At 38.6% G+C, this 17826-nt stretch overlaps 1 protein-coding gene across 5 annotated transcripts in view; it reads left to right on the top strand.

Moving 5' to 3' along the window:
• The first annotated feature begins 7179 nt into the window (after window positions 1-7179).
• The window catches only part of PTTG1IP2 (PTTG1IP family member 2), a 126495-nt gene continuing 115848 nt past the window's right edge, over window positions 7180-17826 (top strand). For 2 of the 5 annotated variants that reach the window (XM_078342916.1, XM_078342914.1), the window contains exon 1: window positions 7180-7327. In XM_078342916.1, the coding sequence (XP_078199042.1) occupies window positions 7188-7327 (140 nt within the window). In that variant the 5' untranslated portion in view covers window positions 7180-7187. The remainder of the gene's footprint in view (window positions 7328-17826) is intronic. The other 3 variants (XR_013524008.1, XR_013524007.1, XR_013524009.1) reach the window with 2 other exon arrangements.

The following is a 17826-nucleotide window of genomic DNA, read 5'->3' as shown; positions in this document are numbered from 1 at the left end:
AATACATATTACTTGGAACCCTCAGACACAACTAATTTTATCCAAGACCCAGCACATCGTAGTCTGTCAAAAAGTGAGGAAATGCTCAAGGAATCATGGGAGCTTATAAAATTTCACAGGAGCCAGATTGAAGGTGCTCCCATTGGCTAAATCTGTGACATTTGGAAAATCAAAATAAATGATAGTAATGGTTCATTCTTTTTCTTTTTTTGAGATAGAGTCTTGCTCTCTCGCCTAGGCTGCAGTACAGTGGCAAGATCTTGGCTCACTGCAACCTCTGCCTCAGTCTCCCAAGTAGCTGGGATTACAGGTTTGTGCCACTACACCTAGCTAATTTTTGTATTTTTAGTCGAGATGGGGTTTTACCATCTTGACCAGGCTGGCTTGAACTACTAACCTTGTGATCCACCAGCCTTGGCCTCCCACAGTGTTGAGATTACAGGCTTGAGCCCCCACACTAGGCCTGAAAAGCTCTTTCTTATAATAAAATACCAAATAATAAGTAGAGGAAAAAAAATGAGAAAAACATCAGTGGAATTAAAACTAGTTGACTGAATTTTTTTCTGAGAAGCAGGATATTTACTTAGTCTCAAAGTACAAAATGGCTTATTTCAGAAAGGAAAATAACATTATAGTGGATAAACTCAGCAACCTTAGCTGAGTGATCAGGTTTATCACCAATAACAAGAAAAAGCAACATCATGTACTTCATGATGTGATACAAGGAGAAGGCCACAATATTTCTGAGGTATTCCCTGAGTCTAATCTTGAAACGTGCAGCTTGTTGGTCCCATTTTTTCTTTTCATTTCCTTCTCTATCCTGATCTCATATCTCTTCATTTTTATAAAAATGCCTAAAAACGTCATATCTCCAAAACTTTTTATAAAATAAACTCTTTTAGGAGAGATTTTAAAGAATTTATGTCAGACTTCTGTCCTGAAAAAACTAAAAAGTCCCTGCAGAAGAGTTGTAAATCAAAGACAAAGAACCACAGGACTGGATGGGAACTTAGTTAGCTGTTCCCTTTCTGTTGGTTAGCAATGTCTTCAATCTGAAAGCATGCTCACGTTACCCCACACACATGAGAGGAGCGTTTCCAGGAGATGCTCATCCCCCCACTACTTGCTGGGTGACTCCTTACCGCTTCAGCCCAGGAAGCTTCTGCGTTAGTGCCATAGCGTGCGAGAGAGCCCTTTCAGTCTCACTGCAGGACTGTGGGACTTGGGAAGAAAAAGCACATCTATAGCATAGCCTGCCTAGTGTTCATAACCAAATATCCAAATCTGCTATTAATGGGAAATTTGGGTTGGTTGGTTGTATTTCTTTTCAAAATATACCAACTTTTCAGACTGTTCTATACAGGCCGGGTGCAGTGGTGCACACCTGTAATCCCAGCACTTGGGGAGGCCGAGGCAGGTGAATCACAAGGTCAGGAGTTCAAGACCAGCCTGACCTAGATGGCAAAACCCTGTCGCTACTAAAAGTTACAAAAAAATTAGCCAGACGCAGTGGCACATGCCTATGATCCCAGCTACTCAGGAAGCTGAGGCAAGAGAATTGCTTGAACCTGGGAGGTGGAGGTTGCAGCAAGCCAAGATCGTGCCACTGCACTCCAGGTGGGGTGACAGAGTGAGACTCTGTCACACACACACACACACACACACACACACACACACACACTATATTCAGCAAATTTTTGGAAGATAATGAGATGTTGGATGAGAAGAAAAGAACATTTTTCTTGTTTTATATGAAAAACCCAGTGTGACTAGACCTCTTAGCAAAAGTATAGTAATCATGGTTTGGGGATGATCTTATTAACCAAAATCCTCTTTAGAAAGATGGAATATAAACTCCTATCTCCAGGATTTTGCTTTATAGGAAAAAAAGGCACAGCTTCTCATTAAGAGAAAAAAACATTGATACTTTATATAATAACTAGTGGCCTTGTTCCAAGATTCATTCTCAAATTGTTGAAAGTGAATCTAGTAAATAAATCTAGATAACTCACTTAAATTTTTAAATTTTTAAATCTGCTTTTCTCTCCGTGCCTCCTTTCTTGACCTCACTTTCAAAAAAATAATCTTTTGATGTGGAAGATCCAGGTGGCAGTTTGTCACCAGGAGTCTGCTGCAAGGGACCTACCAGGCCCTGGTAGCCCTCCTCTGGGGTGAGCCCATCTTCACCTTTGCTGGCCATGTGGATGAGGGCGGAAACTCAGCTGGGCCCTTGTGTTCCAGAACTGCTAACCTGCTTCTCTGGCTGCTTCTGCTGTAAGAGCTCAAAGGTAGCAGTGGAGTGCTGGAGCCAAGTGCTACTGGGCCACAAGAGCCAGTGTGTATATCTCTTCCCAATCCCCCGACCTGTGACATCATATTGGTTGCTTGGAATTGGCCATGGTGAAAGTACTTATGCTCTAGAAATTGTTATACAAGTTAGGGCTTTGCTTTGCGTTTTCCTGAGAGCTGACTGTTAAACATTTACTGGAACACCACTGCTCAGGCAAGACTTGTTTGCTGAGGTTCAGGTTGGCTAATGAGGAAATGAGGAATCATAGCAATACTGAGAGTTGTAAAACTTTATCTGTGATAAAGAGGCTATCTGAAATACCCTCTTAACAGGTTTCTCTGTCCCAATATTGCTCTGTCTCCAACCCTACCACAAATTTATCCTATAGGCTATGCTTCAGAATGATCCTAATAAAACAACTGAGGCTGGGTGCGGTGGCTCACAGCTGTATTCCCAGCATTTTGAGAGGCCGAGGCAGGTGGATCACCTGAGTTGAGGAGTTTAAGACCAGCTTGGCCAACATGGTGAAAACCTGTCTCTCCTAAAAATATAAAAATTAGCCAGGTGTGGTGGCATGTATCTGTAGTCCCAGCTACTGAGGAGGCAGAAGGCAGGAGAATTGCTTCAACCCTGGAGGCGGAGGTTGCAGTGAGCCAAGATCTCACCATGGTACTCCAGCCTGGGTGACAGGACAAGACTCCATCTTGAAAAAGAAAAAAAAATGCAACTGATACCTAGTCTCTCCTATACTTAAATAATTTTGCAGCTACATCTTAGTCTAAGCACAGAAACATGATTTGTTTAGGAGGTTTTTTTTCAATGTGCCTAGAGATGATAAGACTGCTGGTGATTATTGACACTAACAATATCTCACAAGATGAATGTGTAAAAAAAAAGTAATTTAACAATAAATAATATCTCTTTTCCATGACTAAATTGGTCACATTCCTTATTCAAGGAATATCTGTTTCCTCTATTATTCATTATTATAGAAAGAGTGGCATGATGAATATGGTAGCTAGCCTCCAAGATGGACCCAGTAATCTTGCTTCCTGGTATTCATACCCTGTGTATTCCCTTCTCCCACTGAGCACTCCCTGCTGGTAACTCCCTCCCTGTGTTACCGGTGGGATTTTGCAGAAATGATGGTATATGAGGTTATAGGTCATAAAAGACATAGCTTCTGTTTTGTTCTCTCTGGGGTAAGCCAGCCACAATATTGTGTTAATCCTACACACAGGTGTAGGATTAACATAGGAAGAGCTGAGGCCTTCTGCCAACAATCTGTACCAAATTGCCACCTATGTAAGAGAGCCATCTTGGAAGTGATTTTTCCTAACCCCAACCAAACCTTTAGATGACTGCAAAACTGGCCAATGTCTTGAATGCAACCAGAGTGAGAGACTGGCAACCAGCATCACTCAGTTAAGCCCTCCCACCTTCTTGACCCACACAAATTGGGTGAAACAATGCTTATTGTTGTCTTAAGCTGCTAAATTTCAGGGTGTTTTGTTATGCAGCAGTAGATAACTAATGCAAAAAGCATAGAGCAGATTCAGGGGACCAATCCAGGAGTATTTATTTCTATGCTAAGAGTATTGTGAGCTTTCCTTGCTCTATATCAGAAAAGCTCTTTCTCATGATCTCAGATTCCCTAGGAAGATGCTGATTATTGCTATAATGTGGTGAAACAACTTAATCTGAAGGGATTAGTGCAGATTAAGTTAGGGAGAAAGGAAGATCTGAGCTTAGATTGGGAGCAGAGTTCTTTCTAATTTTGGTTAGGTATGAATGGCTGCTGTTGTTACCGAAGCAATAAACTGAACTCTGGTCATACCTGAGGTTTGGAATAGAAGATAAGCACATTTGCAATCAAATTAATTTGGTACACATAGTGGTTATGTTGTCGGTGGTTATGTTAGCAGGGACAAATAAATAAACCAATCCTATAAAAGATATATCATCTGTTAGTTTTTATCCAACTAACCAATTGTATCTAGAGCCAACCCTTTAAGAAGATACAACTAATCATTTCTCAGGTGGGAGAGGAAATGGCTATTCCAAGGCATTAGACAGTTGAAGTGATGCCTCCCTGTAGTAGCAGTAGAACACTACAGCTTATTCCTTCTGAACCATTGAACCATTGCTCCTAGAGGAGATACAGAGTTAAGTCATAATCTCTACTCACAACATTTTTGTCAGTTGGCACTGCAGAGTAACCAGTTAACAATTTTATTGTATATTTTCAAATAGTGAAGAGAGTATTTTGAATGTTCCCAACTGAAAGAGATGATAAATGTTTGAAGTGATGGGTATGCTAATTGCCCTGATTTTATCATTACACATTGTACACATGTGTGGAATATCACACTGTAACCCATAAACATGTACGATTATTATATATCAATTAAAATAATAATAAATAGCAAGATAACCTGTAGCAGTGGTTGGTGACATAGGGGTTAGGAGAAGGAAGTTGAATTGCACTGAATAATGATAATAAATATAATAATAATAAATTATACTGCATAATAATAAACAAATGGCAAGATAACAGCCTGTAAGCAGTGGTTGTGAGATAAGGGTTGGGAGAAGGAAGCTGAATTGTACTGACATTTCAGTATAATGAATTTAATCTGATTGTTTTCCCAACATTTGGCTAAATCTGATGGCTTTAGACTTTTCAAGGGAAGCAGTCTAAGAACATCGAGCTCCTTGGTTGGGAATAGAAGAGATTTGTGGAAGAAAATGTGACTGACGTGAAGGAATGGATGGCTCTTGCCCTTCTACTGTTTTCAGGCTTATTCCCTCCTCTCTCAGCCTGCACAACTTGTCAGGCAGTAAGGTTGAGAAAGCCATAAAATGCTAGTGGAATAAGGAGACACTGTTGAGTTTCCCCCCCACAATGCCAGTGGACTTAAGTTAGCTTTGGCAGGGAACAGAGCAGGAATTAAGGAAGTCCTAACACCTCATGGCAAATGAGAGTTACCTAGTTCGGCTTCAAATGAAATTCTGTGCCCTTAGGAATGATACTGTGAAAGAATGATGAACAAAAATTCAATTTATTCACAGAACAAAAGCATGCCAGTGTTAAGGAAGTAAAGGAATTAAAATTTTAAAGATGTTTCAGAGAGAAAAAAATGGCAAAAAAGAAAATTGTCTTATCCTTATTTTTTACTTAAAATCCCTGCCATTGTCAATCGCATATCAAGAGACTGGCAGCCTGTCTTTCTATGTTTATGTATTTGTTTTTGTTTCCACAGATGCCTCTGAAATCTTTGTTAGAGGCAAAGGCACTCAGACTGCCCAGAGAGATTATGTTTCCACTGTGGCATAGACATAGATCATACCAAGGACAAATAGAAGCATTCCCCTGTATACTGCCCCAACTCCTGCAGGATTTGTGCTTTTGGCTGTCATGGTGACATGAGGTCAGGGCTGGCTTCACAGGCATGAGGCCTATGCAGTCCCAGAGAATCCAGCACTCAGAAGTGCCCTGCTCCTGTTTTAATATTCTGTGGTTGCTGTCTTGAAATTCTTAATTTTTGAACAAGAGACCCTGCATTTTCATTTTTCAGTGGGCTCCACAAAGTATGCAGCACATCCTGTGTGAAGGTGTTCGGGGGAAGGCAACACACCAGCTTTGGAGATAGGCAGGCTTGCAATTCCATCTAAACTGCCTCTTAATACACAGTGGGAAAATTATCCTCTGAACTTCAGATTTTCCTCTGCAATGAGGACAATGCTGTCTACCTATTAGTTTTATTATTGTGAGGATTAGATATTGCTGTGAAGGAATGCAGGTAAAGCGTCTAGAACAGTTCACCTGGCTTCACCACAGTTATTCATGAAAGTCAAGTCTGTATATTGGATCCCAATTGATGTTAGTGCTGGTCATAAGAATAAGAAAAACATGTTTTCTTTAGAAAAGTAGCTCTCTCTTTTACATTTTACAGGAAGCTATAGACTTACATTGCCACGGCTATCACTTTTGCCAGGATTCTCATGGCTTCTTATTGCAGTTGCAGCCAAAGTGGAGACTAAGAAAATTAACAATCCTCTTAAATATTAGCTATGTCTTGTAAGGTAGTTGTTTTTCATGATTCCAAACCAGAAACAAGGAAGTCAATGAATTTTCCCAATTCTTTTAAGAAGATATTAATGTGACTAAAATACACAATTTAAAATACATGATGCCCTTTCTGATTGCTTGGAGCAAAGAATGTTTCCACTGTTTTCACTCTCAAAGCAGCAGGTCTATTTCAGCCCTGAAATAGCTGCAGTCAGAGAAACTTGCTTCCTTGTTTATTAATTCCAAAGGTTGAATGATATTGGAGCACCAATTTACCAAACCCAAACCAAATTGTAAGTACTACCTTGATGGGCTGAAGTAGGCCCCATTGTAGGAAGAGGATAGGGAGCTAAGACAGGCCTTGACATTACACAGGGTTGAGATTATGTACCTCAAAACCAATGCCCATGACACTGTGTCTAAATAGTCTATTCTTGTTATTCACTGTAGTTATTTTCTGTAAAGTAGCCATGCATGCTGAATAAGCCAGCACTGAACCATTGCTCCTAGAGGAGATACAGAGTTAAGTAATAATCTCTACTCACAACATTTTTGTCAGTTGGCAGCACAGAATCTTGTTTAATGAGTGTTTCTCTTTAAAGACACTTTATTTAATGTATATTCTTGAGTCATTAACATTGAACTCATAACCAATAGCAGTATAACGCATGCCTAAAGGAAGCTTATGTAATACACATTTTTTCCCTATAAGGCACATCACAGTCTTCTCCTGCTTGGGAACACTAAGACAGCACTTCCAAACTGCGCTTGGGGGCCATTTTAAACAACAGAATCACCAACAAAAAGTACAAAAACATGAAAACCATGACACTTGTTTTCAGTATGAGAGCTGAAATGAAGACAAAGTATCTCCATCTTAGACCTCAACTGGGAACATGCATATCAATCAGACCATTCAAGTTTTCTGTGGCTCTGCATATGTCCAAGGGTGGCCATGAAGCACAGTGAGTATTGATTTGGGAGCTACGAATACATTTTTTTAGTGAGCAGGCAAATTTGCAAATGTGGAGTCTGCAAATAGTGATCACCTGTACATGGAAGTTAAGAGGAAGTGATTCCACTATCTTAGTGGACTTGCAGAGAAAACAAATCCAGATTGGGGATTTGTTTGTTTGGCTAAGAGATGCACATACATGTGACATCGGGCAGTATCTCTCATATTGTTTGCAAGTAGGATGCAGCAGAGATCACATGAGGTCAGAAGAACTGAGATTTCTGTCGTTTCAGGTCTTTGTCTTACTAGCTGGGCAACTTTTAGTAGGTGTCTGAAACTCCCTATTTCTCAGTTTCTACATCTGTTAGTTGAGAACAATAATATTCATCTTTCAAAGTGTGATTGTGAGCGTGCAGTGGGTTTTCTTTAAGTTCTGGCTTACTGTTACCTAATTTAGGGGCTAGGATTGAAGACGATAAATCAGTTGTCATATTGTGTATTAGAATATTCCTTTGTATATGGTTTGTCTCCCCAGAAAAAAAAAAAAGCAGATGCCAAGTCCATACTAATATTTGGATTTGGGTAATGATCATGTTTTCATTCAAAATGCATTATGAATCCACGGGGATAGAATATAAACTTAAGAATTTTCTGGTAAAAGTGGCCATCCTAATTAAGACAAAGTAATTGAATCAGTAGTTTTTAGGCGTACACCCACTTCTACTAGGATTTTAAGAGCAAAATAGGAATGAGAAATAACAACTTCTAATATGATAGCCTCAAAGGAAGGGCTCAATGAAAAGTTGGCTCCACTGTGTTGGACAGGAGCTGGGGTAGCACACTGAAAAGACACAACCCTCAGCCCATCCTGGAACTGCTACACTGTTATTCTACCATGTTAAAGACAAAACCTTAACCTTTCAATTCTAGGGCAGGCATTACGGAATGTACATGTTGGGTCACAGGCCAGGAAGAACCATTTATACTTCATCAGTTACCCTCCATGTCCACCCTATGGAGATGTGTGCCAGAGCTGTAAGTGTTCTGCTCCCAGACCAGGGATGGGGGAGAGGGCACTGGGCACTTACACAATTCTATCTTTTTAGATAAAAATTTGTCCACAAACTGAATAGACTTACTTCCCTCATTTTGAAATGCCTACGGCTAAAGTATATATAATTTCGTTCATTTAGATAGACAAAAAAAAGTTATATCAACACAAAAAATAATTCTTCATGAAAAAATAACATGTAAACCTGCTTTAATAATTGTACAATGCTTCATAGACAGATAATACTAGGAACTGATGGGTGTTTATAAATAGCATACATATATACACGATGGAATACTCTTCAGCCCTAAAAAGGATGAAATGTCTTTTGCCGCAACATGATGGAACTGGAAGTCATTATTTTAAGTAAAACAGGTAAGACACAGAAAGTCAAATCCCACATGTTCTCACTTATAAGTGGGAGCTAAATAATGTGTACAAATGGTTATAGAGTATGGAATTACTCTATAATTACCTACTATGGAATAGTAGGTAATAGAGACTCAGAAGGGTAAGGGAGTAGAAGGGGGTTGAATGGTGAGAAATTACTTACTGGGTACAATATATATCATTTGGTTGTTGGATATCCTAAAAGACCTGACTTTACCACTACAACATCTATCTGTGTAGCAAAATTACACTTGTACCTCATAAATTCATATACATAGTAAATACTCTTATACATGTCACTGTGTTCATACAATTCTTTCAAATGGAAGATGTCTACAAAACAGTTATGTCCTCAGGTTTTGTATTCTACATCTTCTTTTACCAATATGAGGTCTTTTCCATCCTGTTAATCATCATTATTTTAATTCATCTCGATATAAAATTAAATTAATGATCAACTATTGCTAAATCTTATCACCTAACACAGTTGATTCACTTTCCTGTTTAATCTGTACCTCCTGCTTTTTTCTTTAAGAAATTCTTATTTTATGGCCAAATATTTATTTAGCTCTACATCTACATGCAATTCTTATCTTTGAAACTTCTTAAACAGAAACTAAATGTGGATTTGGTTTGAATGCTTACTTTAATGATTTGTTTATTTTGAGTACAGGAACAAAAATAAGTAATATCTGGTGTTTCCTCTCTCATGTGTTTGTGATTATTTATTTTATATCAACAAAGTATGCAGTTCTCTATGAGAGCATAGGGAAGTATCTGTGATTATATGGATTTTGATAAGCTGAATGTTATCTAAGGCCTTAGGGTTTCTCATGTTTTCAAATTTCTCAGTAGTAAAGCCACACTGAGTTGTGCCATTTTAACTTAAGGGACACCAAAGTGGACACCAGAACCCAGACTAAAGCCACCTCTTCCTAGAGTGGTCTCACCCACCCTGTTTCTTTTCCTGGGCATCTATTTTATTCACTGTGGGCCTGGTTCTTGTTTAAAATCAACGAATCTTTAAAACAATTCAGTTACTCCATCAGAGATATTTTACAGTTTAAAATGCCACTGCTATAAGGATGGCTGAAGCCAAAGTGTTTTTAAAGCTATTAAAAAAATAAACTTCCTCACAATGAATCCTCAGTGGTGGAATTTCAGGTGACAAACATGTTAGAGGTGAGATTCTCTGAAGCCTGTGTTCCCTGGAAGCCCTCAGATCACACCATATGAACCTACTCAATTTTAGCACATTTAAGAGGCTAAGGCCTCAGGAAAGCATATGAAAACTCACCGAGATTTCTTTATGATATCTAAAAGGCATTTTGAAGATAATTTTGTGATGTAGCAAACTGTCCTTGTTATAGAGTTGTGCTGAGTGGAATGTATAACCACCACTTATTTTAAAGTGAAGGACTAGGTAGCAAAAGTTCTTTCCAAGTTCCAAATTTGATTTATACACCTAGTTATAGCTTTATTTCTGTGGAACAATTGTGACATCTAGTGGCTAACGTAAATAATGCCAAGGAATGGTTTCATATGCTGTTTTCCTTAGCTAAATACACTTAAATATGAGAACTTGCTATTCAAATACTGTAAAAAATATCCTTGTACATATATCTTTATATACTTAATTATATGGGATAAAGATGGAGAAGTAGAATTCCTGAGTGAAAAGATATGTGTATTTAGAATGTTGACATTGCCAATTCACCCTCTCAAGAAGGTTGTACCAATTCGAACTTCTTTATTTCTTCACATCCTCCCAGCAATGAGTATTATCAAATATGTTAATTTTTGTTTTAGTCTTTATTTCTTAATGAATGAGACAGCTTACCTTTTTATGGCTCCCCTACCATGTCTGCCCTGCCATTTTTCTCCTTCTTTCTTTGTTTTTTATTTTGTTTGGCCATTTGTATTTATTTATCAATGAAGTGCAAATATACATATTTATCCCATTTTTTTAAAGATTTATTGGTTCATAAGCATCTTTTTTTGTTTGTAAAGGTTTTTGTATATTGAAGAAATTTAATGTCATTTGAATTGAAAATAGTTTTCTTAGTTTACTTTGTTATTATTTCTTGCTTTGTAAAGTTTTTAATGTTTATGCAGTCAGGTATATCAGTATTTTCCTTTTTTGTTGTTGTTGAGACAGAGTCTCACTCAGTTGCCCAGGCTGGAGTGCAGTGGCATGATAATAGCTTACTGCAGCCTCAATCTCCCAGGCTCAAGTGATCCTCCCACCCCAGCCTCCCAAGTAGCTGAGACTACAGGTGTGTGCCACCATGCCTGGCTAATTTTTTTTATTTTTAGTAGAGTTGATATCTCACTATGTTACCCAGGCTGGTCTCAAATTCCTGGACTCAAGTAATCCTCCTGCCTCCAAATTGCTGGGATTACAGGTGTGAGCCACTATGCCCAGTAATATTTTCCTTTATAGTTTTAGTTTCATGTCATATTTAAAATGGCCATCTCCTCAGATACAGTTTGGCTGTGTCTTCACCCAAATCTCACCTTGAATAGTAATAGTCTCCACATGTCTAGGACAGGGCCAGGTGGAGATAATTGAATCATGAGGGTGGTTTCTCCCATACTGTTCTCATGGTAGTAAATAAGTCTCATGAGATCTGATGGTTTTATAAATGGAAGTTCCCCTGCACCAGCTGTCCTGCCTGCCACCATGTAAGATGTGACTTTGCTTTTCCTTTACCTTTTACCATAATTGTGAGGCCTCCCCAGCCATGTGGAACTCTGAGTCCGTTAAACCTCTTTCCTTTATAAATTACCCAGTCTGAGTATGTCTTTATTAGCAGCATGAGAAGGGACTAATATATCATCTCCCAGAGGACAAAAATTAAAAATAATGTATATTTATGTAACATAGTCATGTATGTTATTTAGTTTTAGTTTTTATTTTTTAATTCATTTTAATAGCATTTTGGTAAAACACGGTAGGCAGAAATTCAACTTTATTTTTACCCTAGCAATGTAAAGGAGATTGGTAAATTTAAATGTAGCTATAAAAACATTGAGTGTAGGTATCTATACTGATGAGAAAAGATGTCAAAAATATGCAAAGGATAAAAAGACATTAGGAAAATGGCAGATAGGAGACAGAACTAACATGCAGCTATCACTTGGATGGACAAAACAGCGTGTGAAGACTCACATTGTGAACTTTTGCTCCAACACCCACTGCAGGAACATACCAGGAAAACAAAGAATTGACAGACTCTTGGAAAGAAGCAGCTTGCTGCTGCAAACTCTGCAAGATGGCTGAAAAATGATGAGTTCCCAAAGTGAGAGAGGGGAAAACTCTGCCTCTAAATACACATCCCACTGGGGAACCTGAATATCCAGATCATGGGAGAAGGATTTAACCTTACCTACAGCTGAAACAGGTTTAGGGAGCTGTGCGAAATATAAAAGTAGAAGAAACAGCAAGAAAAGCCCTGTAGGTACTCCCAGTCCCTGGCTTTATCTCACAGCCGTCCTTAGGGAAGGCAGCTAGCAGAATTGGGGAGGGGCCACAGGGTGAAGGAAGCTTCTAGCTGAACTTTGTAATAATTTCTAATGAGCACAAATTTTTCTAAGCGGAATCCAGGGAGATAAACGGGAAGTACAGATACAAGCACAGAAGGCACAGCCAAAGGAGTGGGCAGGAAGGAAGAGGCAAGGCCTGAGAGCCCTGTTGCTTTCTCAGCAGGGAGACTTGTAGCCTGGGGCAAGATCTCTGCCTTGCTCTCTAACTGCCTGGATAGAAACTCAGTGCTGTTGGTGGGGCACTGTGGGAGTGAGACTGACCTTGCTGGTTGTGTGGGAGTTGAGTGAGACCTGTCACTACTGGCTTTTCCCCACTTCCTTGGCTACCTGTATGACACAGCAGAGGCAGCCGTAATACCTCTGAGAATATAACTCCATTGGCCTGAGAACTACCCTCCTATTCTCCACAGTGGCTGCAGCAAGCCTTGCCTAAGGAGAGTCTGAGCTCAGACCTGGCTAACTCTGCCCCAATCTGATGGTATTTCTCTACCTACCCTGGTAGCTGAAGACAAAAGACACAAAATGTTGGAAGCTCTATGGCCTTGCCCATGGCCTGTGAAACCCAAATACTCATCCTGGGCAATATAGGGGAAGCTTGTATCTTCCTCCTACTACTGCAACTGGTGGTGTCTTGAAAGAGCCACCTCCTGGCTTGAGGCTAACCAACCGAAACCATTACAGCAACTCATCCAACCCTGCTCCAAAGAAGGAAAAAACAACTAATTCCACCACCTGCAACACCCTGGGTAACCAGAAGTCCTAGGTGTGTCCACATGACAGCTTCACTGCTAGCATAATCAGCATTCAAGAAAGCCAGTACACTATACATATCTACAACCAAGGACTCTCACAGAATCTACTTCACTCCCCTGCCACCTCCACTGGGGCAGGTATCCATGGCTGGGAGACCAGAAGACAGATCATATCACAGGACTCATTGCTGACAACCTTAGCACCAGCCTGGAGCCCTGTAACCCTGCTGGAGGGGCTAGACCCAGAAAGGGAATAACAATCACTGCAGTCCAGCTCTTAGGAAGCCCTATCCCTAGGGGATTGGGGAGAGCTTCACACCAAAGGATCACCCTCTGTGACAAAAGAATCAACAGCAGCCCTTTAGCTCCAGATTGTTCTACTGAAACTGTTTACCCAAATGAGAAGGAACCCAGAAAAGTAATTCTGGTAATATGACAAAATGAGGTTCTATAACACCCCCAAAAGATCACATAGCTCTACAGCAATGGATTAAAGGCAAGAAGAAATCTCTGAGTTACCAGATAAGAAATTCAGAAAGTTTATTATTAAGCTACTCAAGGAGGTACTAGAGAAAGGTGAAAACCAACTTAAGGAATTTTTAAAAATAATAGAGACTATGAATGAGAAAGTCTCTAGAGAAACAGATATCATAAAGGAAAGACAATCACAACTTCTGAAAATGAATGACACAGAGAAATTCAAACTACCCTGGAAAGTTTCAACAATAGGATCAAACAGGTAGGAGAAAGAACTTCAGTACTCAAAGGCAAGGCTTTTGAATTAACCCCATCTGACAAAATCAAAGAAAAAGAATTTAAAAAATGAACAAAACCTCTAAGAAATTTGGGATTATGTTAAATGACCTGACCTAAGAATAATTAGTGTTCCTGAGGAAAAAGAGAAATCTAAAAGTTTGGAAAACTTTATTTGATGGAATAATTGAGAATAATAGAGATCTAGACATCCAAATACAAGAAGCTCATAGAATACCTGGGAAATTTTTGACTGCTGATTCAATCATCTTGCATATCATTGGTCTGTTCAGATTTTTTTATTTCTTCATAATTCAATCATGATAAATTTTATGTTTCTGGGAATATATCCATTTATTCTAGGTTATTCTATTTGTGGCATGTAATTGTTCACAGCAGTCTCTTATGAATCCTTTGTATTTCTGTAGTATCAGTTGTAATGTCTCCTCTTTCATTTCTGATATTATTTACCTAAGTCCTTTTTCATAAATCTAGCTAAAGTGTTGATTTGGGCTACTTTTTCAAAAGTTTTCTTGATATTTTCTATTGTTTTCCTAGTGTCGATTTCATTTATTTCTGCTCCTATCTTTTTTGTTTCCTTCTTTCTGCTTAATTTCTTTTATTTTCTAGTTCCTGGAGGTGTAATGTTAGGCTGTTTATGTGAGATCTCTTTTTTTTAATGTAGGCATTTATTGCTACTTTACACTTACGACTGTTTTTGCTTCATTGCCATAAGCTTTGGTATGTTGTGTGTCCTTTTTCATTTGTCTCAAGATATATTTTGGTTTCCCTTTTAATTTCATCTTTAACCAATTAGTTGTTTAGAAGCATGTTGTTTATCTCTGTTTATGTGAACATTTCAAATTCTTCCTGTAGTTCATTTCTAGTTTCATACTATTTGGGTTGAAAAAGATACTTGATATGATTTCAATCTTCTTACATTTGTTAAGTCTTGTTTTGTGGCCTAACATATGATCTATCCTGGATTATGTTCTATGTACACCTGTGAAGAATGTGTATTTTGCTGCTGTTTGAATGGAATGTTCTGTATATGTCCGTTAGGTTCATTTGATCTAAAGTGTAGTTTCTGTCATATTTCCTTATTTTTTTTCCATTTGGATAATCTGTCCCTTGTTAAAAGTGGGTTATTGAAGTCAGCTACTATTATTGTATTATTGCCTATCTCTCCCTTCTAAACGATTAATATTTGCTTTCTATATTTTGGTGCTTGGATGTCTCTTGCTGTCTTCCTTTGCAATTAGGTGATTTTTCTCTATGGTATGCTTTGATTCCTTGTTTTTCTTTTTTGGTGGTGGTTGTTGTTGTTTTTGAGACAGGGTCTCGCTCTGTCGCCCAGGCTGGGATATAGTGGCATGATCTCAGCTCACTGAAACCTCTGCCTCCCAGGTTCAAGCAATTCTCCTGCCTCAGCCTCCTGAGTAGCTGGGATTACAGGTGTGTGCCACCATGCCAAGCTAACTTTTATATATTTAATAGAGATGGGATTTTACCATATTGGCCAGGCTGGTCATGAACTCCTGACCTCAAGTGATCTGCCTGCCTCGGCCTCCCAAAGTGCTAGGATTATAGGCATGAGCCACCATGCCCGGCCTGATTCCTTACTTTTTGTCTTTTACGTATCTACTGTAGGTGTTTGCTTAATGGTTACCATGATGGTTACACAAAATATTTTATATTTATAAATCTATTTTAAGCTGATAAATTAACTTTGTTTGCATACAGAAACTATACGTTTACCCCACACCATCTCCATTTTATGTTTTCAATGTCACAATGTACATCTTTTTTATATTTGTATCCCTTAAGAAATAATTATAGATATTGTTATTTTTTAGTAATTTTGTCTGTTAACCTTCATCTCCTGTGAAGGTATTATTCAAACTGATGTTTCTGTGGAGGGACAAGCACTAGAAAGTTCTATTCTGTCATGTTGCTGATGCCACTTGCTCAATATCATTTATTATTATTAGCTCAGTTATAATAATATTTTCTTTATCTAAAAAACATGAATTCTAAGCTTTGTATTTGATTTTGCTTTTAAAGAATGTTTGAACTATCCTTGATTTTATTCCACTTGTCCTTGCAAAATCACATAAATGTGAATTCCAGTGCACGCATGTGAATGCATGCATGCATGCATTTGGTGAAGGGATGAGAGGAGAGCCTAACATTTATTGAACATTACATGACAGACACTTTGCCAGTTTTATTTATTTATTTTGAAACAGGGTCTTGCTCTGTCACCAGGCTAGAGTGCAGTGGCGTGATCTCAGCTCACTACAACCTCCACCTCCCGGATTCCAGTGATTCTACTGTCTCAGCCTCCCGAGTAGCTGGACTACAGGCACATGCCACCACGCCCACCTAATTTTTTAATTTTTAGTAGAGACAGGGTTTCACCATGTTGGCCAAGATAGTCTTGTTCTCTTGACCTTGTGATCGACCCACTTTGACCTCCCAAAGTGCTGGGATTATAGGTGTGAGCCACTGGGCCCAGCCAGTTGTTTATTTTAATAGTGGAAAAAGCTATAGAGACTATTTCTGAAAATATTTTTGAGGCTAGATGTGAAGTTTTTCAACAGAGCTATAAACAATTATGCTGAAAGAAAGGGCCATCCTCCTGAGGAATTCAAGACTGACTTAAGTCTGGATTTAGATTTAACTTTAAATTCTTTGCTAAAGATATGACCTTCAATTTTTTTTCCCAAGAAATGTCTTTGACAGCCTGTAAAACAAATTCAACTCACATGAGCCTGTAAATCAAGTTAGGATATGAAATCACATATGCCACTTTCTGGCCCCCTAGAAGTTTGACAGCAGAGTTTAGGTTGCAACAAACTTCGAGATACCCTAGAAGGCCTTTCATTTCAAGGTCTGAAATAATTAAATGATTAAAATTGCTCTTTAATAATTAAACATGCCATCTGTATAAGGCAGAGGGTGACCTTTCACCCATGGTCTCTCAGGCTGTTCTAGAATTTCTGCAGTTGGCACATATGGTATCAGAAATCCATTGCTATTCTTCCTTTGAAATATTAGAAGAGCGGACTTAGAGCAGCTGTTTTTGTGCTGCCAGATTTCATTGAAATGTGGGTTTTAAAAGCCCTTGGCTTGTCATTTTGAGTTAGCTTACCTTAATCACAAATCTCACCATAATGTAATTCAGCTGATACCTGAAACTCAATATAGCAGAACATTTGAACAATGCACTTAGCAATAATTACCAAGCAAAATGTACATTTTTCACTGAAATATTCTTTTTATGCTATTTGTGTCCTCAAAAATGTCTAATAGATTGTAAATACTCTTTTTTCTATAACTACAAAATACCAGGAAAACAATCTTGAGTCATCATGCTTTCTTTCCCCAAGTTGGAAATATACAAGGGAATATGACATTTGGAGATCTGCTAGACTATCTGCTTCAGGATTTCAAGATTGATAGTACTACTAAAAAATTGATGCAACCCTGTCATTAAGCCAACTGTAGTAATTAGACCACAATTGATGAGTACACTTGTATGTTTGTCTTAAATGTCGTATCAGACAACTTCCACAGTTTAATGATTGACAGTTATAATGATCAGAACAAAGGAATACCAGTCACCATAATTTATCTGTGTTTGGTAAGGAAGTATAGACCCTGGCTGTAACAGTGCTTGCTAATTAACCTGTAGTATACTGGAGACTTTTAATCTGCCTGCTTTCAGCAGGCTGTTTATTAAAGTTCAACTGTTGCACAACATTCAAGTGCTTTCATTGTTGACTTTAGTACTTCTTTGGAGATAAAGTCAACTTTTCACTTTTTTTTTTTTTGAGATGGAGTCTTGCTCTGTTGCCAGGCTGTAGTGCAGTGGCGCAATCTCCACTCACTACAACCTCCGCCTCCCTGGTTGAAGCGATTCCCTTGCCTCAGCCTCCCGTGTAGCTGGGACTACAGGCATGTACCACCATGCCTGGATAATTTTTTGTATTTTAGTAGAGACTGGGTATCATC

The sequence above is a fragment of the Callithrix jacchus genome, chromosome 11 (assembly GCF_049354715.1).
Source record: "Callithrix jacchus isolate 240 chromosome 11, calJac240_pri, whole genome shotgun sequence".
Taxonomy (NCBI): domain Eukaryota; kingdom Metazoa; phylum Chordata; class Mammalia; order Primates; family Cebidae; genus Callithrix; species Callithrix jacchus.
Note: the sequence above shows the minus strand (reverse complement) of the source record. Positions and strands in the feature narration are given on the sequence as shown.